General features: G+C 35.4%; 1 protein-coding gene across 2 annotated transcripts; it reads right to left on the bottom strand.

Moving 5' to 3' along the window:
- Positions 1–4,096: 4,096 nt before the first annotated feature.
- On the bottom strand, positions 4,097–24,987 carry LOC139149197 (exportin-1-like). Of its 2 annotated transcripts, none has more exons than XM_070720766.1 (22): positions 24,408–24,987; positions 23,187–23,337; positions 21,816–21,917; positions 21,560–21,694; positions 20,644–20,804; positions 20,228–20,342; positions 19,751–19,870; positions 19,319–19,447; positions 18,762–18,920; positions 18,324–18,515; positions 17,578–17,716; positions 17,185–17,288; positions 16,327–16,561; positions 15,605–15,768; positions 15,133–15,267; positions 14,180–14,284; positions 10,728–10,913; positions 9,854–10,217; positions 8,930–9,064; positions 7,993–8,155; positions 6,974–7,070; positions 4,097–6,621 (listed from the first exon to the last, which is right to left on the bottom strand). In XM_070720766.1, the coding sequence occupies exons 2-22, from the start codon at positions 23,310–23,312 to the stop codon at positions 6,475–6,477; spliced, it is 3,213 nt and encodes a 1,070-aa protein (XP_070576867.1). In that variant the 5' UTR covers positions 23,313–23,337; positions 24,408–24,987; the 3' UTR covers positions 4,097–6,474. The 2 variants fall into 2 exon arrangements, with proteins under 2 accessions (XP_070576867.1, XP_070576866.1); XM_070720765.1 differs by having other exon boundaries at positions 24,454–24,592.
- Positions 24,988–25,232: the final 245 nt, after the last annotated feature.

Raw genomic sequence — 25,232 nt, forward strand, 5'->3', positions numbered from 1 at the left:
ATATGATAAAAAGTCCGGAGGAAATTTCCAATATGATATTAGTTGTTATCAGTACTTGAGGACCAGTAGCGAGAAAGTTCCAGATTTAAAGGTTAAGGATAATCTCTAGTAGACCAACTGAGCTGTTATGTGGTTCTGAGAAGAGAGATAACAGGCAGTGGATCCCGGAAATTTTGCACTAGTGTATCATGGACACAAAGTAGACCATGTGACAGACAGGTTTATGATTTGGATTTAACGTACATACATGTCCAGTGAAATTGTGGTGGTTTCAAACATCTAACTTATTGATGTTAATTGTCTCTGGACCAGCTCATAACTTGAATGACTCGATGATGATGGTCAGTCCAGGATTTAGTGAGGTCAAAATCGTGGTTTGTTGACCTGGTTAATGATATTGTGTACAGCTGGAAAGGAATCTTGTGTCAGCCTAAGACTTGAGTTACAAAACGGGCAGCAGGCACTGAAGGATGCTGGAGTTGAAGAAGACTTTATTCTCAGGAAGAGTGGAGGAAAAGCATCGACTGTAAAGGACTATGGTGACAGTGACAGCGATGATGATGACTTTGATGACAAGTACAATTACTCTGATTCATTCAGTGGTGCAGCCAGTCAGTCAGCCTCTTCAAAAGACAAACCAAGCAGTCCTGTTGGTGGTGATGATGACGACGACGATGATGTCACTGTGAGTTCAATTCATACAGAAGAAGAAGAAGATGGCGCTGCGGATGAATAACCTCTCAAGATGACAGTATGTGTGACAAGGAACGCTGAAATTCTCATACAAGTGTACTGTATGAACACAGCATATAATGGTCTCATGATATTTCAATGTTCCTGATCATTAGTTTTAGAAACTAGTGTACTTCCGCTTCAAAATGTATTTCTCTTGGCAATCTAAACATTTCACCCACATACCTCTATCTGTGTCATCAATTGTCTAAGAGACAATTGAATTGGTTCTAGGTTTTATGGTGAAATCGCTATACCTTTGACAATGGAAGAACACTCTTGAATTTTGCATGACTACATCTTTTCGCAGTTGTTACCCAACATACATTACTGATTTCTGTATTACTTTGATGCTTTAATTTACTTCATGGTATTTTGTTCCAAAATGTGTAATATAAAGGACTTGTTTTACTGGAGGTTTAACACGAAAAAGTTGTGTCCAAACTTTACATCATAACAGGCCGTCATTACCACAATGAAATAAGACTTCCAAGAGAATCTTTTTTGTACATATAATACTGTAGCTTTAACTTGGCCTCAACATGTAGTAAACTGTAGCTTTACCTTGGCTTCAACATGTAGTAAGTTAATGATATGTTCATTTTTTTTTCTTCACAATTAACAATGACAAAGAATCGTCACCCACTGTAATCAGTTGTACCGTCTATAATTTCAAAATCTTTCAAAGTGACCATAACAGAACTCTTGACATTATTATAGATGGCAATCAGAAAAATAAAAGCAACATATAACATCAATGATTTCAGTAGGTTTTGAGATAGTCCTTTTTTGATATTTCACGGAGAAAGAAATCAAACTAATCATCTTCACTATGTATGTAGGTATGCAGAGATATAAATTATGAATTTTTTTTTACCAAAGGTGTCTCAATTTCAAGTTTTGTATAGTCAAATTAATTCAAGTAAGCTTCAAGATGGATGTTTATATTCTGTATGTTTTAATGAAGCACAAAATTACATTTATTTCACTTACATAAAAAGATTAGTAAAATATTCTTTAATTTATTGTAATATGGTTCTGTTTGTAAAACAAGATGGCACTGATGATGAGTGTTGTTCAGGCGTCACATACAACTGTATGTAGACCCGGCAGTACATTCAACTCATATATACCAATACATCTTGTGCAGTGCAGTGCCACCTCTATCCATCAGAATATCAGAACAAAATAATAATAAATATTTTATGTTCAGTATTTCCTATATATGTAATACTTTTTCTGCATATGAAACTACTTTGTATATTTTCCTTTCAAGTCACCATCTTGATCAACAATTGAAACAAAGTAATATAAAAAGACCACCAAAATTCCATTTTTTTTGAAAATATGAGAAACAAGATTTCGATGACAAAATTTCTTATGTACTTACTAATTGTTCTGTATATACTTTGTACTGCAATGTAATGTAAAACCATATTTCATGATTCAAAATAAAAATCCGAGTTGTAAATTAGTTTTGTGTATGTCTCATGTAAGTATTTTGCATGTGTACATATAATTATTTCATGTCTGAAGTTTAGCCCTTTTGCCCCCTGTTAACCCTTTCAACACCATGGTTTGGCCCAAACTCAATGGTGATCATGGATCCATTTACAGGGTATTTAGGTGAATAGGTGAAAAAGAGAGTTTTTAACCTATTTTAATTCTCCAATTCACATTTTAGCTCCCTAGAGAACTCACCAGCAAATGATCACCTTGGTCACTTCTAGCTTGCAACCTCGGTGATCAAATGAACTTCATGACTAAATTTTGATATCATCAGGTTTTAAAGGATGCAGTTTTATTTTCTCCAACTTGAACTGATGATTACTTTGAGGAGCTCATTTTGTGAAGCAAAAGTTATTTGAATGCAAATATCTGTCAGTACAAATCAAGGATATTGTTGCGAACAGCACTTTTGACAAAAAATAAGAACACAAATAGAATCAACAAAGGAAACAAAGGAAACCTGAATTATTTCTGACATTTTCCAGACAAGCATATAAAAAGCACAAACTCTTGCACTAAATGCCTCTTTAACCATGCTATAAAAGCTTAAGATGGATTCCCTGATGGTCAATTTGGGGCATACATTTCATTTTTTGTGAAAAATATAAATATGACGAGGGTACAAGGTGCCTGATATTCCATTCAATAATGAATGTATTGTATGATGTTATCAATTAGTGGTCTCATTTGCTGAAATCTAAATAAAGATACCTTATTGATGTACATGCCAGTTAGCTTACTGTTGGTGTCCTTTGAGTCACTTGTGATTCTTAGCAGCGTAAAGTTTGACAACTTGTATTTACAAGTCCTATGTTTATTACACACAATCAGTGGTTTTCTATCACAAAAATGTGAACGCAATGTTTTGCATTTTCTCAACACAAGGACTGAATTTCCAGTGTTATGATACTTCCTTGAGGTATTTGACAATTTATTGACTAAAGCAGTCATAACAGTAAAGTTATTCCACTTTCTTGATCCAACTTCCGTGTTATTCCTGACGGGGCGAGTTAAAATTTGCAAATTTCATTAAAACACAAGAGTAGGCTATACCAAGTTTACTACTAGAGTTGCCTGTTGAAGTTAAACCATAGTCAGCTGATATGGTCTTGAAAACCGTAAACTATAGACTCTATAATCACTTTTAACATAATTGCAGACTCAAAAACTTTTACAATGCATTTTTGGTCTGTAACTGAATTTTTCCGGGTGAAAATAAAAAAATTTACTTCTTTTCAATAGTGTCCAGGGGATGTTAGCCATTTGAGTTTCAAGTGTCTGTAATTTTTTGTACCAAATTTTGAACGGTGACCCTGATTTTTAGCTCATATTTGGTATGTATATGAGTACCAAAAAGGCTTATATGGTGAGTAGGTGACGTCGTATGTCTGTGTGTATGTATGTGTCTGTGTGTGGATGTTTTTATTCATTTCAAAAGGAAATTGTTCTTTATGAAAAGTTTGAACAAAATTTTAAGTCATCCAATTTCCAGGCACAAACTATGCTAATAATTCTCACTTCCAATCTATTTCTTGTATTCTCTTGATAGTCTCCTTTTGCCGTTTACTGAACGTGGCACATACAGCATTGTAAACATGCCGCATCCTCATTCCGTGTTGCGAGTTCCCCAGAATACGTCACGTGATGAGAAATACATGTCTGGTCCCCATGAATCAACATAAGTGACATCAGAGGGTATATTTGAAAGCAAGATCTTCCATCAAAAAACAGCGTAGCAACTTGAGCAGCTCATCGACGACAAAAATTTTACCAAACAATATTATTTTCATCAGCTAGCTGCTTCTTGAATTGCCAATTTCTAGGGGACAAAAATGAGAACAAAATGAACTATGACTTAGAACAGAATACATCACTTTTATTTATTTTACCTCAATGAAAAGTTGAACAGAAAAAGACAGACTGTATAACATTGCTCTTTGGTCAGCTAAATACACATAATTGGAACATTCAAGAAGGAGCTACAGTTTAACACCATAGCTGCCACCTGCACAATTAAAAAGTTTTGAATTTTTTTGACAGTCTACCCGATTTCAAAGACTGAAAATTCACAGGTTACTGGACAGATGCAATAATATTCTGATTTCTGTGTTTGCAATCGAATGAGGATATGATAAAAAGTCCGGAGGAAATTTCCAAAATGATATTAGTTGTTATCAGTACTTGAGGACCAGTAGCGAGAAAGTTCCAGATTTAAAGGTTAAGGATAATCTCTAGTAGACCAACTGAGCTGTTATGTGGTTCGCTGAGAGAAGAGAGATAACAGGCAGTGGATCCCGGAAATTTTGCACTAGTGTATCATGGACACAAAGTAGACCATGTGACAGACAGGTTTATGATTTGGATTTAACGTACATACATGTCCAGTGAAATTGTGGTGGTTTCAAACATCTAACTTATTGATGTTAATTGTCTCTGGACCAGCTCATAACGTGAATGACTCGATGATGATGATGGTCAGTCCAGGATTTAGTGAGGTCAAAATCATGGTTTGTTGACCTGGTTAATGATATTGTATACAGCTGGAAAGGAATCTTGTGTCAGCCTTAAGACTTGAGTTACAAAACGGGGAAACAAACATAAAATATTTTTTCTCTCTCTCATAATTGCTGACATTACAAATGTCCCTACAAAAACTTACGAATAATACTTTGTGGTCTCTACAGCACACGAACTTTAGCTTTCATGATGGACAGATGGATTCCCAATTCCTCAAAAATACAACTCATCATTCAGCAATTAACCGATCTTTACAGCCCCAACATGTGTTTATAAATGTAAACATTACAGCATCAATGTATTTCTTTCAAGTCACCACACAGTGGTTTGCTGACAAAGCTGTGATCTATAGTAGTAAAGAACTATGTTCTTTATAATTAACATACTCATGAAAATTTGGTGAACATTATTTACAAATGAGGTACTTTCACATTACAAATTTTGTGCAAGCATATAACTAAATGAAAACTGGCAAGGTTCAAGTGAATGATTCACTGAAAAACAAAATACAGTGAGAACAAAATGCACTGGACATCGAAGTCAAAGACTGCCTTTCTGCATCAGAACTATTCCTTTTTGTAATGTTGAATATGAGACTACGATACAATAGTTGAATAAATGAATGAGCAGTAGATTGAGAAGATACACAGTATCAAAACTGAAATTCCACTGCATGACGTATTATATTTCTCTCTGAGCAGTAGTTTCAAATTCCCCATAACAATCACACTGTTCACTACCTACAAAACACTACACTACTGTACTCTTGCAAACACTCTAAGAAATTATAAACTTGTAACAATAGTATGAAAATCCTTTGAGGAACGAATTGGAGAGATAATGAATTTGCAAATTACTCAATTCAGAATCTATGTTGGAGTCTACACTAGTTCTAACACCCCCTACTCTATAACACCATTATCCCTTTCATACATTTATAAAATTTGGTAGTCTTTAATTGTCAACGTACAAATGACACAATAATAAATACAGAGAAAATCTTTTAACTGCATGGGGCAAAAAAGGAACTTTTGGCCAAAATCAAAAAGTTACTGTCTCACTTAGCAGCACCATTGGCCAAGAACTGGTCAACAGATGCACAATGGTTTAGTCATCCTCTGTTTTTTTTTTCTAATCTACCATCCTTCTTCACTATAAAGTAAAGCTAATGAAATTGTAAATACAAATACATACAAAAACAAGTACACTTGATCCCTTAAAGGGGCAAAAGATTCATTCAAAAGTATTATTCTTGCTCAAGCAACAAAAGCCACTGACAAGCAGTTTTCTGATCATAAGATCACCAGGTAATAAGAATTCTAAAATATGACTTCTCACTATCAAAAGTTACAACCATTTGAATCTACTTCCATATGGCAGCTACAAAGGAAATATATAGAACTGTACAAGAATGTCTCTGTCCAAAAATAATCTTCACATATAAGTTGCTAAAATACACATCTGCACTTTATGGTAGACTTTCTAATTACAGTCTGACCAATATGTTAGGTTTGATTCTCTTATGAATAAGTAGTATTTTTACGGTTGTTTTATAAAGCAGTATATGGGAAACTGGAGGGTGAGAACTACAAAGTTTAACCCTAACTACAAAAGAAATGACAGCTTTCTGAAACAGAAATGATATTGTTACAGATCATATAGTCTTTAATAAAATATTTTTGAAGTTTCATTTTCTGCTTTCATTTTCTCATGAATTTAATCTTGCATTTCTTCAGGCATATCATGAGGATTGATGATTCCTGGGACAGCCATCTGGATTTTCCTTTTTTCTTCCATTGCCTGACGAAGAGAATTTTCACGCTCTTCAAGGAAAAGATCAGATATGTCGTCACCTGCGAATTCCTGTAAGACAGAGAAATTTCATTTAATGAGTAATGACCACATCCTTGACTGGTAATCCTTACACACACATATCACTCGCCTCCACACCATGTCAGTCACACAATCAAATTTTGCATGGTGACAGTTTCCTGACAAGATGCACTACCATGTAAACATTTTCTCAGATTAATTACGCCATATAATCCTTTATCTCCAGCGTTCTTTTTTCATGGGACTTCATAAAGTCACATGGATTCCAATTATCAGACACATTGGGTCACATTCTATCGAAAACCAATTTCAATACATCTAACGACACAACGAACGGCTTGTCCTCTCACCAGACAAATATAATATCTGTACAGTCACATACCTTGATCTGAACCAAGAAGTCTCTCAAGTGTTCTTTGAATTGCGGAATATCATGATTCAAACTGAATAAACCGGTTACAAACAGTTTCACTTGAGCACTGTTAAAAGAAACAAACATGACAAATTACTTAGTACTATTAATAACTTTCTCAGTTAGATTTGAATTACATAAAATCACAGATAGATAACCATCTGTCAATTTCTTTCCCAGGCACATAGAAGCATTAACCTTTGTAAATCAACATTAAATTGTGTGCATCTGAATGAAAGTGTTGAAAAGATTTTTCAGTATTGCCAAGGTAACATCTTTGAAACAAGTAACATGAACTACTTCTCTTGAAAGTGAAATACTTGATCCACAGTGAATGTTCTATCACAAAAGGACAAATAGGGCCTTAGATGTGACATGTAAAGATGTTGTTTTTGGAGTACTGCCACAAAAGGGGAATGATCTTTTAAACCACTTGCTGTTAATAACAAAATATTATCTGCATTCCAACAGATTTTTGCACAAAACAGCATCCTTTCTCGTCTTCCTAGAAAATCTAAGAAATGTCATTTTCACAAAAAAGACTGGGAAGACAGAAAACTTCACATTAAAATGGAAATTCCTTCTTCTGTATTTTGAAGTGACTCTTTAAATTCCTTGGTACTTTTTTTTGTAAAGATAGTGCCTCTTTGATTATTTTTGGGTTTTTTTGCTTTGTCTTCTGTTTTGTAACTTCTCTGCTTTGTGTTTTTTTTGTGTGTTTTGTCTATTTGCAATAAAAAAATTTAAAAAAATCTTTGCCATTGAAGAATATTCAAGCTATAACATGACCAAACCCTCCATCAATTAATATTACTTTAGTTTCATGTCATCACTTCAGATTTTAGAACTTCACTCTTTGTGTTTCCTAAAAACAAAGATTTTGCTAATCAAAGAAGAACTGTAGCCTTCCCTCTTCTTTCAGTGAGATGGTAATGACAAGAAATTTCTTAATTCTCATATTAATTTTTGTGACATCTATTGACACTTACTCTTGAAGATGAGGGAATGCAGCTTTGAGGAGATTGGCAGTGAATTCCTTGATGAAATGGTCATTTGACATACTTCCTTGTGTCTGAGAAAGTGGAACTGAGACTTTATTTTGCTCCACTAAACTGAACATGTATGACAGGATGGTTGCATGCATTGTCAGCCCTGCAAAGGAAAGAAACACAACAAGCAACATTTAGTATCAATTATTGCAACTCTTTTTGATGGACATTGTTTATGACACAATTTGCAACCATACATTAAAGTATTTTACACAATACATTTTTATTATAATACTGTGCAATTATTTTAAGACACAATATCACTGGTGATTATGTTGGGGATCTCCCCATTGAAATGACAAAAAAATTTGTAAACAAGATGATTACTGAGAGCAGCAAAAATATGGTTTATTTAGCAAGCACCATCCTAAGGTGCAATAGCATGTATCCTGGCAAACAGTAAGCATTGATGATTCGTTTTGCTATGTCTGACCTTTTCCTCAGAATATAAAAATCTGATCAATGACCATATCATGACCTCTGAATTACCTTATATACTCCTATTTTTGTCAGTTTGTAAAGTCAGTTTGATTTAAAGCTCAAAACAGCCAACATAGAATTGTTTACTCCATTGCAACAGAACTTGTTTCAAAGAAAAAATGTCCACTTTTCCATGTAGCTAAATGTTGAATTTTGAATACTACATATGACCAAAAATTCTGAAGTGAAAGGTCACATATGGGTTGCAAAATTGGTGATACAAATTGACAGCAAATTTCTCATCTACAATCCTGAGTTCATTAAAAACCTCATCGGGCTAGAAAACTAGTAGCTTCGGTAGGTCCCTTGCACAAGAATTAATCTAATCAATCAATCTAAGTACTTTACGGCATGAAAAGACAGACAAATGGGCAATGATGTATGTGACGATACATACCAGCTGTATGTGAGGTATCGGTGACCACTGAGAGAACATGTTGAAGAACATCTGTGTAGTAGGTCTGGTAGAAACTCTGACCTGCTTGCTCATTTTGCCAGACATTCTGGAGAAGTCCATACAGAATGTTCAAACCTGTATGAAAGAAGAGTGGGTATTGCTGGATATGTGTTGCAATTTTTCTTCCCATCTTCTTGTATAACATGTGGATGTCATCTCAGATGATAAAATATATGACTTTGCGGCTGACAGAGCTCCACTGTGTTATTGATATACAATGAATTGATACTGACATACAATACAATTTGCAATGAATGTGAATAACAAATTAGAAGCTGACTGATAAAGAATTTAATGTTTCAAAGCCAAATTTACTAATGAGTCAATGATATGATGTCACAATGATTTTCAGTTACAATTTCTGCCAGGGATGAACGTAAAAGCACTCTATCAGCCGTTTTCGAACTTAAAAAATATTAAGTTGCAGATTTCATCACAATTTTACAGCTTTCCGACCAGCACTTCGGGACAAGATATTTTACCAAAAACGGCAAATTGGCCCCCAAAATAATATTGCACATTTTGTCACAATGTGCGACAACTCTGACTTACATCATCACTACGAAATTGTATACCGTATTTCAAAGCAATCCAATAAGCATATTGTGAGAAGTAAATTGTTGAATTGACAAATGGACAATAGACAGCTGACAACAGACAATCAGCCTATCTGATATCTAAATGAAAATCCACTGGAACCTAAGGCTTCATAGTACACTATGAGAACCATGCAGAAAGAATGATGATACATGTAATAGCAGATTTTTATGATTATTCTTAGATTCATCATTCTATTTCCTTTAATGTGATGGTCAACACCCTTCTTTCCTCAATATGACATGACAGCTGTCTTTGAAAACTTACCTGTATCAGCTACATTCCTCATCGTGTGTTTAAAAGCCCAGATAATTGAGTCCAGAACAAGTTTAAACTGCATCGGTGGGATATTTAATAAAGCTGGGAAACAATGTGAATTGACTGCTTGCAACAGCAGGAAAAAGTTGGTCCTGTGTTCGGGATACTCCTCAAAGTTCTTATTAATCATGTCCAAAGTACATTCAAAGACGGCATCGAAAATCTTGGGCACTTCTGCAGTGATATGGTTTTCAAGTTTGTTAACTATCGTGGCCATTGTGCTCAGCACTTCCGGTTCACGAGCAGCAGGTACATTCCTTGCATAATCACCAAGTACTGCATCAAGCAAGGGTGGAATGAAGTTCTCTACTACCTAGATTAATAGATAAATACAATTTTTAATAAAAACATTCAGTTCAATGGCTCACAAATATTACAGATGACATCTTGGCACTTCTACCTGTCAATTTCCTTTCTATTTTTGTTAACCAATCCACTGAAATGGTGCAAATTATCCTGTAAAACTATGATCAGAATAGTAAATTATCACATATGGCAAACATACAGTACAGACTTTCTCTACCTCTGACATTTTTATCCTGTTCACCCCATGTCCCTGTGAGCAGGTCCATATTTATCCTTGATAACAATAGGTTTGGGCTAAACTATTGTATTGAAAGGGTTAAATGTAACACCCTGATGTAATCAAATGATATTGAAGTCAATGATGGAACTATTATCAGCTACTCCTTTATTTTAAACTGCTCCCTTTCACAGAATAAAAACTGTCAAAAATGTTTTATTTCATACATTCCTAATTACATTGTTGTGATTCAAGGAATGAGTGATAAAACTGAAACAACCATTTATCAATGATACTTACCATTTGAGGTTCATTTGATCTGCTAACCCAGCCTGATATGAGTTTTAGAGTCTCTTTCTTTACTGTACGCATACTCCGTATGAGAGGCTGCTTTGTTACCATCTCTCCATTTGAACTTATTGCTCCAGAGATGTTTTCACTCATACATTTGTAGATATTGAGCATGTCAAGGTATATTCTGCCCAACTACAAAGGAAAAAAAATAGCAAGTCTATGTTAACATTGATACATACAATGTATGTGTAACATAGCAAGAAAATGCAGAGAAAGTTTTGAAAGATATCATGTAACTGGGCACAAACGAGGATGTGACCTAGCAATATGTAATGCACCAAGTTCAATCTTCAGGTAACAAGTCATTGAAAAGACATAGTCCCCACTTGTAATAGGAGTATTAGTCTTGATGGGGCAGGGAAATGTGGTCATTAAGAAGTATCACTGGAGTGTATATGTTCAGATCTATGGACACATAGGTCTATGTCATTGTTCCCAATTTGAAACAAGAGGCATGTCTAAGTTATGGTTCTAAATCGGGGAAAAAGATCAGACTTCTAGCTGTATTGGCCAGCCAAGAAATACATATGCGCATAATAAATGAGGTACAAGATGTGACATCTTAAGGTCTATTATCCTATCAAAATTGAAGCGTAAATAACTTGTGGTTACTGAGTTATGCATAATATGCATAATCAAGGTCAAAGGTCATCAAGGTCACGTGACATTTTGAAAAAAATTGTATTGCTAATTAATCAATATATGCAAAAATTCAGACCTCAAGCTCTATTGGCTTGCCCACAATTATATATGTGCATAATTAATGAGGTAAAGCATGTGTTGTCATAAGGTCTCCCATCCTACTAAATATAAAGGACATAGCACTTGTGTTACTTATTTATTGACATAATCGTGTATTTTAGGTAAAAGGTTATCGAGGTCATATGACATTTTGTCAAACAATTTCTATCCTATAGTCTATCCCTATATACCAAAAATCATACATCTAGCTCTATTGGCTCGCTCAAAACTAGATATGCACATAATTAATGAGGTACAATATGTGGCGTCATAAGGTGTCCCAACATACCAAATATGAAGGGTGTAGCACTTGTGGTTACTGCGTTATGGACAAATATGTATATATGAGGTCAAAGGTCACCGAGGTAACGTGATATTTTGTAAAGAATATTGTCTTGATAAGTTATCCCTATATACCAAAAATCATACATCAAGCTCTATTGGCTCGCTCAAAACTAGATATGCACATAATTAATGAGGTACAATATGTGGCGTCATAAGGTGTCCATCATACCAAATATGGAGGGTGTAGCACTTGTGGTTACTGAGTTATGGACAAATATGTACATTTGAGGTCAAAGGTCATTGAGGTCACGTGACATTTTGTCTAAAAAATTGTATTGCTAAGTTATCCCTATATACCAAAAATCAGACATCTAGCTCTATTGGCTCACTCAAAACTAGATATGCACATAATTAATGAGGTACAATATGTGGCGTCATATTAAGGTGTCCCATCATACCAAATATGAAGGGTGTAGTACTTGTGGTTACTGAGTTATGGACAAATATGTATATTTGAGGTCAAAGGTCACCGAGGTCACGTGACATTTTGTCAAAAAAATTGTATTGCTAAGTTATCCCTACATACCAAAAATCAGACCTCTGGCTCTATTGGCTCACTCAAAATTAGATATGCACATAAATAATGAGGAACAATATGTGGCGTCATAATGTGTCCCATCATACCAAATATGAAGGGTGTAGCACTTGTGGTTACTGAGTTATGGACAAATTGTATATTTAAGGTCAAAGGTCAGGTGACACTTCGTCAAAAAATTGTATTGCTAAGTTATCCATATATACCAAAAATCAGACCTGTAGGTCATTTGGCTCGCTCAAAATTAGATATGCGCATAATTAATGAGTTACAATATGTGGCGTCATAGGGTGTCCCATCATACCATATATGAAAGGTTTAGCACTTGTGGTTACTGAGTTATAGACATATATGTATATTTGAGGTCAAAGGTCACCAAGGTCACGTGACATTTTTGTCAAAGTGTCTGAGATATCTGCGTGAACGGATGGACTCACGGACGGACATGACCCAATCTATAATCCCCCTCGACTTTATCAGTGGGCACTAAAAACTGTGTCACTGCATCCTTTTTGCAATATGAATACGATGAGAAACTAAATTTTATTTTTCTTGGCCTTATACATGGGAGTCTATGGACTGCCTTATACCACAGGCGACCCATTAAGTATTACTGAGTTATTTCACACAGTTTTCTCTATCATTTTCTCTTCTTTCTTCATGCTCTGAATGATCGGAATAAATAAAATAAGTGATTTATATAACCTAACCTAGCCTCTGTGACTCTTTATTTATTTTACACTCCATTACAAGGACATATATCTCTCATACACACATGCTGTAATTAATTAGTCAACACAACTAATTATGCTAATCCGTGGACTTATCAGGTATTTTACGGGTTGGTCAACATCGCGAAAGATAGGAATGGTACCTTTTTCATTAACATCACTATCTTTCCGATGTTGACCAACCTCTGATAAGTCCACGGATGAGCATAATTAGTTGTGTTGACTAATTAATTACAGCAACAGTGTGAAAATCTCAGTAATACTTTAGGTCGCCTGTGCTTATACATGGGAGTCTATGGACTGCCTTATACATGGGGGTCTATGGAGGTGAAAACTAGTGTGAAAATCTCAGTAATACTTTATGGGTCGCCTGTGCTTATACATGGGAGTCTATGGACTGCCTTATACATGGGGGTCTATGGAGGTGAAAACTAAAAAGTCCTCTAACATGGCCAAATTTGATCGCATTGTGAAACAAATCGACGTGCATCTGTATGAGGTAGGGTACTATCCTTGAACCAAGTTTGAACAAAATCGCTCCAGGCGTCTACGAGATATCTGCGTGAACGGACGGACGCACAGATGCAACGCACGCACACACGGACGCACGCACGGACGCACGGACATGACCAAACCTATAAGTCCCCCCGGACGGTGGTCCGTGGGGACTAATAAGGTTACAAAGAAAACTGAGGATATTTATCAGTTATAAACTAACAAAAGACAATTATGATACATGTATTGTACACAACAAAACACAGCTACCAATTTAAAGTCATTTTTGTTACTAAATTTGACATGTTCTCCAGTCAGACATTTGGACAAGTGAAATGACAGTTTCTGATTTTTTGATAGAATGGTCGCACTCTTAGGTCAAAACATTGACATTTCTAAAAGATACATTTTATTATAATAATGTTGTAAAATGGAAGTAGATAATAAAGCTGTAACAACTCAGTCTAGAGAACTTCTCACATAAGCTCCAACTTCAATCTCAAAAAAGATATCATAATTATCTAAATGAAACAACGCATGACAAATCTTACCTGAAGTACAAATGGATGGCCTACAGCTTTACAAGCTCTGACATTTGTCTTAAGTATGCTTCCCAGCTGTTTAACAATCTCTGGTTCCCTAAGCACATCAACATTCTACGAAGGTTTAGAAAGATATAATGACAGGTAAATTTATGGTCATGTGCAGTGCCAACAGCACTTTTGTTAAGATATACTTCTTTCATGTTGTATTTGTAAATTATTACATATCACTTATTACTAAATCCATGAGAAGTGCCTCAATAACTTTGCTGTATATTTCAGTATCTTGCCCTGTCCCTGATCCGCTGACCATATTTGGGTTAATGAATCCAATTTCAGATGTACTTTTTTTTTCACAAAGTTTACATATGAACAGCATGGGCAGTTCAAAAGTTGTATACAGACTATTTCTCAGTTACAGTTTTGCGAAATGTCTAAAGTATCTCAATTGATGATTTTATTTATTTGGGATGCACTATGTTTGAAAAAGTCAAATGCCATTCTGGAGTGTAGTAGGGGCGTCATCATTACTGTTGATGTATATGAACTGAGAGAAGCTGAATGTAATATATGATGTCATAGAAGTACCAATCTCCATGAATATACAGCTTCAGCTGCACTGGTGAATATCTAATTCTTATCCAATTATTTGATTCTTATATCAGTGTAGAATCCAAAAATGAGCAAAAAAGTATTTCAATCATTTTGCAATACTCTGTATGGTATATGATACAAACTTTGTGGGCCTAATGGATATTTTAGCACCAATGGTTGTGTGGCAGAAGGGCCTTTCCAAGGTTAGGCCCTCCTGTGTATGACCCCAAAAAAGCTGTCTGGACCATGAAGATTCATCACGTGTTCTTCTAATGTAACATGGTCAAAACATAATTAATATTTTATGAATAGTATGAACACAGCTCTTTAAAGAAATCATTTTTTATTTCATATATATATAGACCTACCTTTGATGCTTGCTGAATTATTCCATCCCATACTTGATTAGGCAGTAGCATGTACTTTTCTATCAAATGCTCTTGAACTAATGTGTCGGTCTGTGCACTGATCATGTAACCCACAGCCTCATAAAATGTGTGAACCTGGTGTAAGCAAAGGACATAGGAATGATTTTCAGACAAATAAGTAGTTTGGATTCATGCGGAACAAGATAGAATCCATTACCTATCACATCAGAGATAATATGGTATGCTGACTATATTTGCATTGATGTTCTGTAACATTAACAGCAAATAGATTGCTTTTTAATCAATTTATGTTTATTGTCTGATTTTGTTTGTCAAATGCTTTAACTATTCTGGGGATGATCAAGGTCTTCTATCTACCAAGAATCACACAAGTTTTATCGTCACTATTTATTCATGTAGATGACAAAACCTGGACAAAGGCCATTCAGAAATTATTGAAAGAGATACAAACCTGCTGAGGTTGAAGGTCACAGATGATTGTATTTATGCTGTTGAGGATCTCTTCAATGAAAGGCATAACTTCACCCACTTGCACTTGAACAAAATGTCTTCTGCACTTTTGTGATATCTTAATGAATGTGTCACATGCCATGTCTTGCACTCCATCATGGGTTTCTGCAGTTATTAAAGTAATACCATTGATATACTCCTAAATTTCTTTGAAGTACTTTTACTATGAAGTCACATGCCAAAAATCAGAACAATGACATTGATATCATGTACAATTCATACTCTCTCTAATTCACTTTACGGTAAAACGTTCCTTTTTCACCAGTTTCCCAAAATTAAATGATACAAGCTGTATTTTTGCTACAGGTTACAAAATACATGTTAATCAATGAAAGATTTAGACCATCAACGAATTTAAGTAATTTAGGGTCTGAATATCAGTCTCCAATTAAGCCTTGGCTTCTTTCATTGAGGCTGAGGAAGGAGGTTACCATGACAGATTTGCTGGTCTATCATTAATAAATTTCCACTTGACTGGCTTCACTCAGAAGTGTTTTGAAACCTACCATCTGAAACACTTGCCAGCTGACACCAAGTGAGGTAGGTCCTATTTTTGCAAATGTATCACAAAGCTTAGAAATGGTAGTAAGCATAGGAAAAGGCAGATATGGTTTGTATTAAAATCAACAGATCCTGAATAAAGTAGTTTGATTGTGGACTTACCATGCATGAACTCAAATAATTTATTGACAACTGTCTTCAGGAATTTCCAGTGTGCTCGGAGAAATCTAGGGTACTGGCCTACTACGTACATGATGTTAGATGCGATGATTGCCTTGTTGTCTTTACCTCTCTTCTGTTCACACAGACCCAGCAAATCTTTGATGACAGTCACTAAAAACCTCTTCTCATCCTCCTCATGCATGGCACCGCTAATTGATCCTATAGCCCAACAAAGCTGTAGTAGCAAAATATTTCAGTGACACTATATGAAAAACTTGGCGCCGACTCGCAGCGATTTCGAAGCTGTTATCCAATTGGTTGGCAGAATTGTACCGTTATAATGAAATAATACAAATAAACTCCCTAAGTTGCTGTGAATAGTGACAATCGACTAATCAGATATAACCTTGCAAACACGCTGCGTGTCAGCCGAAACACTTGATCTACCATTCTTAGATTGTATCCGATGAAGCATTGTTCTGACTATACTGAATTTTGTGGAATCATTTGCTTTGTTTTGTTTACTACTTCAATGAAGGATGGTGCATTTTCTTGAACAGCTGAGAGGCAATTCTGTGCTTTGGGTATCTAGAGACCACTTCTGCAGACATTTTACTTATGACACAATGTCCCTGACATTTCATTAAAACTAAACTTGGATAGATTATTTGCCAATTTTTTATTGAATACGCTAGCTGGATCAACTGCTTGCATTATGTCTGCTTAGCCTCTAAAAATATACCTGCAGGTCTGGACATATATTCAGGGAATACCATACTTTTGATACAGATACCACTGTGTATTTTACAGATTTTAACACAGGCTCTGAAAATATGTTTAATGCTGTTATTTACTCACAGTGTTTAGGTTCTTCCAGGACCATTCTTGCCCATTCACTTGTAGATGAAGCTTTTCTGTCATTATCTGTTCCGTGTCTGCGTAGTCTAAATGAGTCAGGTACACTGTAAACAAAATATTCCCTATTGATTAAACACATATCACATGTCTATCACAAAAACACACAATAATGTTTATGTAAAATGTTTCAACCTTTTCGACGAGCTCTGTTCACATTGATAGGGAGGTGTGATAAAACAATGAATTCATCCTCATCAATGTACAATCTACAGATTAATATTATTAGTTTCTAATATAAAGTCTACAGAACCACTTCAGTAAATCATGTACTCACAATGAACACAAGGTAAGGATGACTAGGTTGACAATGTCAATGAAATCATATGCACATACCAAGTGTTTCCCTCATGTTTTTGTACAAGTTGATTGAATCTGTGTCTTTCATGAATTCCCGGACCACTTCTCCTTGGTCATTTTCAACTACTAGAACTTCTTCAGGCTTAGCCATGCGTGAAATCATCACCCGTCTTACCTATATGGAAAGAAAATGTGGACAACAATTTCATAACATTCCTTACATGCTTGTGATGAAGTTTTGTTCTCTACAATCATTTTATGTTTTACTTTTATATTTAATCAAGTAATGCATGGATAAAGTAATCAGTGAAAGTCTAGAATATTGAAAACCATTTTCTCTAGCCTTTCAGGGAAAGTAGTATTATTTGTAACAAGATTTGGTGACATCTTGCAAATATTTGTTCAATTTTTATGGGTACTCTGTTTTCCTCACCTCCATGCAAAGAAGTATTCAATCCTTTGTACATTCTTTAAAAATGTAGTAAAATATGCATAGGTTGAAATTTGTCCAAGATGTGTTGCAATATAGATAAATGTTTCTACAAAAATAAGAGAGCATAAAGTGTACATGCACTGACAAGTCTGAATTGTCGAGAAAGATATTTTCAGGGTCTAGACTGCCTGAGAAACCAATGGAAACAGCCTGTGTTGGTAGAAAATTTACCTTTTCCTGATGTATGTTTCTGATGAAAGACAACTTTCAAAAGATTCTCTGCACATTGGTGCCACAAAGTATTTTTTCATGGAACAGCGCTGAATATGAAGTTATGATAAATATATACCTTTGAAAGCACCGCATTATACAGTTGTCGCCTCACAGGCATTTCACTATTCTGTTGTCCGACCAAGAATGGAGAAGATGAGAATGGACTTTCTCTATAAAGCTCGGATGCAAGAGTATTCCAATATTCCAGGCAGATCTTGAATATTTCTGTTTCTTCTACTGCTGATATCAACACCAAATATTGCAATGCCTGCAAATATATCAAAATAAATGATTAAACACACTAATTATAAATATTTCAAAAATGTCAAGAATAAAGTTGTTTATTACAGTAGCTTAATCTAATAAAACAAAAGAACAGTTACCGTTCAAAAATTCAAGTAATTCAAAAAAAGAACTTTAATGTAAAGTGAATATTAAAGCATCTTTCAACAATATTGTGTTCTCTGAGGTGTCAGAATATGGAGGCATAAATTTCATGTTCAAAATTCCTTACCTCCATGAGGTTCTCATGAAGATCAGGTTTCCTTTCTATCAGTTGACTGTGCTCTTTAAGAAACGTACACAAGAAAAGGCTAAGATTCTGAATGAAATTTTGTTCATCATCACGGCCATTTGCATAAGCTTCTCTAAGATTTGTATCAAGTGGCAGCATCTGAAAGCAAATTATAACAAAGTTTTACATTACAAAGTCGGTAGTCATATAGTATTATAATGAGCTAAACCAGGACTTTGAAAGAAAGGCAGTAAAAATAAAAGTACACAAACAAATGCACAAAGAATTTTATGTTGATGTGAATTTTTTATGCACTGCTATCACATGACCTCTTGGGCACACTGAGTTTGTAAGATTACTTTTTATTCAAGACTAAATCCATTGCTTTCACCAAAAGAGCCAAAAGTTGCACTACTTGCATTTGTCATCTACCATGCACTCTGGGAAGTTATTTTAATGAAGCGATGGTTAGCAGGATCTGTCTTAGTACCTCACAAACAGCAAAGGAATTTTTAAATTTTTGTTGCATAAAAATTTACATGTAAATATGATCTTACCTGTTTTAACTGGCTTAATGTCAATGTAAACAGCAACACAAACTGTTCATCATACTGATTAACATGCACACCAGCAACCTCAGTCAAACACTTCAAAGTAACATTTCTAAACATAGGTACGTTGAGAAACTGGAATAAAAAAAACAAAAGTCAATATCTAAAGATTGTTAAATATCAAGTTTCAAGACACAGTAAGAATAGATTAGGGTGAAACCAGAGGTTATAAGGATAGATTGCTGCATAAGAGGTGAGCAATGCTTCAGAAAATAAACAACAGTAATGTTCTCAATTTAGTTTGGTGTTCTTCATTGGTAAAGGGCTAAAACTGGTAATTCATAACAACCTCATTATATGGTTAAGTTTTACAGCACAAATACAGAGCAATTGACAAGGGGCAGTAACAAAGTCAGTCATCTTAGCGATATACATTACCTTGTAAACGAGAGTTGTTATGAGTTTTGTTTCAAAGATATATCCCAAAGGTATCCAGTTGAGGAATCTTAACAGAGTTTCTAATGTTGAACCAACAAGAGTGGCATTCTGAGAATTGTCCTGATGGGGAAAGACAAGTATATTTTATTAATGTAGATAGATGCATCATAACAGTTCATTTCCTCAGTTTAAAATCATAAAGGAGATATTTTACAATTGTCAAGAAAGAACAAAGTGGACGATTGGATAGACGTGTGGAATACTGATGGTTTCTGAATAAATTGCCTTCAAATGCACAGAAAAACACACTTAAAGGGGCAGGGTTTTTATCAGCTGTATCTAAAAGCAAATGAACTGGATAACATTTTCAATGGAAAACAACGGACTGACACCATGTTAATACTAATGTCAACAAGACCTATTGCGAGAACCAGGGCTTGAGAACTGCCCCTTTAAATATATAAATGGCAGACCTACCATCACAAATTGGCAAAGTTGGAATATTTGTGAAAATTCATTGCACATGCTGTCTTTCAGGTGCTTTGCTTTTGTCTGGGTCATCTGACCGCTTGAGAAATCAAACACCTCTTCACTGAAAGCGGATAAAAGAGACAGTGGTCAGGGAGACACACATACCTGTTTGAAACACTGTACATGAAGTTGGATCGCTCTTGGAAGTCATCAAGCACTCATTATTCATTCAATGAGTATGAACATTTAGTATTGTAGTAGATAAGGCCGTTATCATTTGTATTTACATCCACACACAAAGAGCAGCAAAGGCTTCAAGCAACCACTGTAGGTCATTGCATTTCAGACGTCATTGGACTCAACATGTGTTTTTAAACAATGTATAAACACAGGCAAAATATGAACAGTACAGGAATTCTTACCTTAATAATTTCAGTATGTGCATGTTGTTCTGACAGAGAGATTCGTTTGTTTTACTGGCACCGACAATGTCGCCAATGAATGATGGCCAATTCTTTGGCCATTCTTGCTTCAAGATTTGAACTAGGATCATGTTCAGTTTGCCTAAATACACTTTCTCTTTCTGTATGGGGGAACAGAAAAGTAGTAAACTCATATGAGCTACAAAAATAGTCACATGCCACTGTGGATTTAGGATGCAAAAATAAAACAGAGCGTATGGGACTTCAATATCTCCATGTTTTTACAAGAATTGCGCTGTTATGAATTTCTCACTCCACATTACAATTCATGTCATCTCTTTCTGTGTTTTGTCTTCATGATACATCTTCTCCGTCAACTTTGAAGGTTACAAGCATTCGGTCACAAAAACTGACATACAGGAAATGCTGACACTTTGTTGTGGGTGTCGATCCCTATCTTTCCACCAAACACATCTGTACAGCTGTATAACATACCCTTTTAGCTTTAAAGCACAAGATCCAGAACATACTCTCTTGGTACTTTACACCAAATCTTATCTTTATTTTTCTTCATGCAGTCTATTTAAGTTAAACAGTCTGCAATTGTTTTTGCTGTCACAGCTTGTTGCTAGTTCTATCATAATGAATATTGTTGTGGACGACGAGAAGCTAAGTGTTGGAGCATTGTAATTATAAAATGAATCAACTTGGGTGTATATTGCAACATACTGGCCATCGATATGTCACAACTTCTGAGGGTCTTTGCATTTTATTTATGATTGAATTTGACATATTTTACATTAGCAGGCTGCTATTGATACAATGCCAGGGCAGAATGATATTAAACTGGTTCATTGTTATTGAAAATGATAATTGGTTTTCTGTACTATGCAAAAAATGATGGCGACAACCTCACCTCCAAATTTTCTGCCTCTGATGACAATTTGATGATCAGGCCAACTGTGTACTTCTTGATACCTTCACACTGACTTCGGGGCAGTACTTTCCATCTTGTTTTGATGACTGTCTCAAGGATTTGCAGGGCATAATACTACGAGAATCAAAAAGAAGAGTAATGCCCTCATGAAGTTAACTCTGTTAGCAAAGTTTGCATCACGTAACTTTGTATCATATAAAGGTGACTGTTTACATAGCCTTAAATATACACTTACTTTAGTTTGCTGATTGCCAGAGTATTCCAATATTGTATCAACTCTTGTCCATGCATCAGGGTGTTCTTTAAGAGTTGTCAGAACTTCCTGTGCCATCCGTTGCTGAAAGATAAGAGAAACTTTTATAACTATCTTTGAATTTTTTTCTGTGCAGCGATATACAGCTATTTTAATTCCACTTGGTATGAGCTTGACCACATGATGATTGCATTTTAACAGAATGAATAACCATCTGCTATTTTTTGAATAACTGAATGAATGAATGAATAAAATATTAAATTTAACAGTGTCATCCAGAAAATTCCTGAATCCAGAAGGGGTCATTGAAAGCTACTTGTCACTTATGTACAATTAGTCTGCATTGTAACTGCCAGTCTTCCTGGCACAGAAAATATTTTGGGCACTTGCATAAAAAATATTGACTTTGGAAAGAGGCTAAAATAAATAATGACACCAATGAGGAATAGGCGTAATTTAAGTTTTATTGACAAGTGTTTACTGTGTTTCCTCTGGCTTCTGAAATTTTTTAGTAAATTTACGAATTGGGTATTGAAACTTTTCGTAAATTTTGAACTTTATAAGTAAACTTAACCGTTCCAATACGGAATATCATTCAATCAAATTCAAATTAAGTACCACATGTGCTTAGAACTATTTTGAGGTTTTGGGACCTTCAGCTCCCAATCAACTAGCTGCTTCCTTGCATTCGTATATTTACGAATCAACAATGAAAAAAATTGTTAATTATCTAAAAAATTAGTAATTTTACGAATTTGAGAGTGGCAGCGGAAATACAGGTTTACTTTGGCAAAATTGATAAATGATCAATTCACCAAGTGAACTGAATAGGTAAATTCAAAGATCTTTTGCACACAATAAGGAACACAGACTTTAGGAGCACTGATATGAGAATCTATTACCAAAAAAGTTCCTTATCCAGAATAGTGAATGCCTAATGCAAACACCAGAGTGCCCATGAAGAAATGCTTACAATGATTGAGAGCTCTGAAATGTGTTGGAGGGCCCACAAGTAAATATATCACTTCAACAATATGAACCTTATGAAAAAAGTTTATGGGGGTAAAGGAACGTGAACATAGGAAAATTGATCCACTTAACACAGGTTCTATTTTGGTTTAAAAACCTAGTGGAAGAACATGTTGATCTGTAAAACTAAAATTTTACAGATGTATGTACTTCCTATTTCATAGGACATGCACACTTTTTTGATAATCTTCAACATATTCAGCCAATGTAATATAAACTGCATCTCACAATAATTATTTTATTCAGACTGACATAACAATTTGATATGTTGTACTGGTCAAACTGCAAAATCAGTATAAATGGCCAGTATTTAATTACACGTACCTGTGCACCTTCTCCAGTATAAAGACATCCAACCACATTATCAAGAAGATTTATATCTAACTTCTGATTGAAATCCAACAGCTGTGTTGCCTGTTCAGTCAATGTCATGTTTATTGGGCTTCTCATTTAGCGATACACAAAGACAGACAATCTGGAAAAAGAAATTTATAGTAGTGTGACAGTTACTCTTTCAAAAAAGTCTCATCTGTATTTTTGAAGAACAGGAAATCATAAACAGCTTCACCCATACACTTGCTAAGTTGACATTGACAATTTTTACTTAAATCACTTACAGCAAGCCTTGCAAAAAGTTTGTTGTTGGTTTGATCTAGATAATAAGAGATATTTTGATGAAACAACTTAAAGTAGATGACAAGCCGTCATCCAGGCAAAATGCGTTCTGCAGGTCAGCAGCAAAATCCATTCAACTAGCAAGATCAAATCATTTGTTGTCATGTCAAAGTTGAAGGTTGATCATTGAACCAACATAGCATGTGGCTAGGAAGATTTCACACTCAAAATTCTACTGTCACGATGTCTGTCCTTGACCTTAATGTTCCCATTTATCAAGCACTAGTATTGGACAAGGGCAAACAAAAATCATCTGTTCTCTTTAGAAAGAAGTTCAGTCTAAGCCGGTTTGTGCTGGTACTGAGGTAAACAAGCAAAACATGAGAACCAAGATTTTGGATACGGAAAGTTGCACGCGTATGCTTAATGAGATAAGAAAACGTCCGAAGTTTATAGAAATTTCGTTTTAAAGTGACAGTCCACTTAAGAATTGGCCGTGGCATTTTTGGACATCCTATACTACTTGCTTTAGAACTCGAGTGATGTTGCATGTTGTTGGCTACTTTTAAGTTTATCATTATGATATGATGATAAGTGGTTTCAGTATGAACTTGCCATTCAAATTCAGTAGGAGACTGATACTCCTCGACTAAAACTTGACTCTTAATACAGTAAATTATATTCGAGACACCGTTTGACTGTCATCGCGACCATTACATTCGACAGTCAGCATGACTATTCTAGTTTACAGCAGACGTAATACCACATGCTCACTACGCATGTGTAGTAGAGCTTTGCATTCAAATGTACATTCAAACGAACATGGCTACGTACGTTCGTGTGTGTTGGGTGCCTAGACTGCATGTGGCACTGTGAACTTGCGATATTGTGTTGCACAATCTTGTTCGTCTGGCTTGACCAGCCTCTTACCTGCGATTGAAATTCTTGAAAATGAATCTGTACAAAGTGCGACTACCTCAGGCTCTGCTTCCAACTGCCCAGGGCCAGGGTTACGCGCATACAGCACACGAGGCCTCTCCACACAAACCCGGAAGTGAATAAAGTGCATACAAGTTGTAAGGACCGCGTCTTGCCTAAAAAAGAACCAATTTAACAAAATATTTGCGCTGCAATATGCACAAACATACAAATATCGCAACACCTATTTATTTCACCTTTTCCTTCTGTAGCGTGATGGAAAATTTTGGCTGTTTTCTGCCTTTCGAAACCGGTTAGAACCAGTTCGTGTTATTTCCGGATGATTCCGAAACTTGCCGAATCCGTGTAACTTTGAATATGAAATCACCATTCTGGCAGTGAATGGAAGTGGGCCGTCGTACATATAAGTGGTCGACATTAACAATTTTCGTACGAAAACCGCCTTTTGTGCACACGGCAAAAACAATTTTTGAACGGTTTGATATTCTAGACAGAAAATCTCCATGATTACACGATCAAAAGCAATACTTCAGCAATGTATATTGCTTCAGTCATTTGGTTGGTATATTGTGCCCGCCATAGGGAATCGAGTATTAGAGAAAATAGGTGTGTACGGGCAAGCTGTGGGAGGAGTACATGATATATACGAATTTACCGCATCGAAAAGTGCTGTTTTTGGAAAGCATATTGCTGTAAACAAGAGCTTTGATTTTTAGGGTTTTTAACCGACAATTTACGACGATTTGCTACTTTTACATATTACATATTTTAATTTTCCATTTCTTAACCTTCCCTGTTCAATATTGGAATATGCTT

This window comes from Ptychodera flava, chromosome 14, assembly GCF_041260155.1.
Source record: "Ptychodera flava strain L36383 chromosome 14, AS_Pfla_20210202, whole genome shotgun sequence".
Classification (NCBI taxonomy): domain Eukaryota; kingdom Metazoa; phylum Hemichordata; class Enteropneusta; family Ptychoderidae; genus Ptychodera; species Ptychodera flava.

Excerpts from the sequence above, each read along its gene's own strand:
- LOC139149197 (XM_070720766.1), bottom strand. The coding sequence starts at position 23,312 with ATGAGAAGCCCAATAAACATGACATTGACTGAACAGGCAACACAGCTG. Across the intron at positions 15,268-15,604 it reads GTGACCTTCAACCTCAGCAG|GTTCACACATTTTATGAGGC; the intron begins GTTTGTATCTCT and ends TGCTTACACCAG. Across the intron at positions 8,156-8,929 it reads CGATACCTCACATACAGCTG|GGCTGACAATGCATGCAACC; the intron begins GTATGTATCGTC and ends TTTCCTTTGCAG.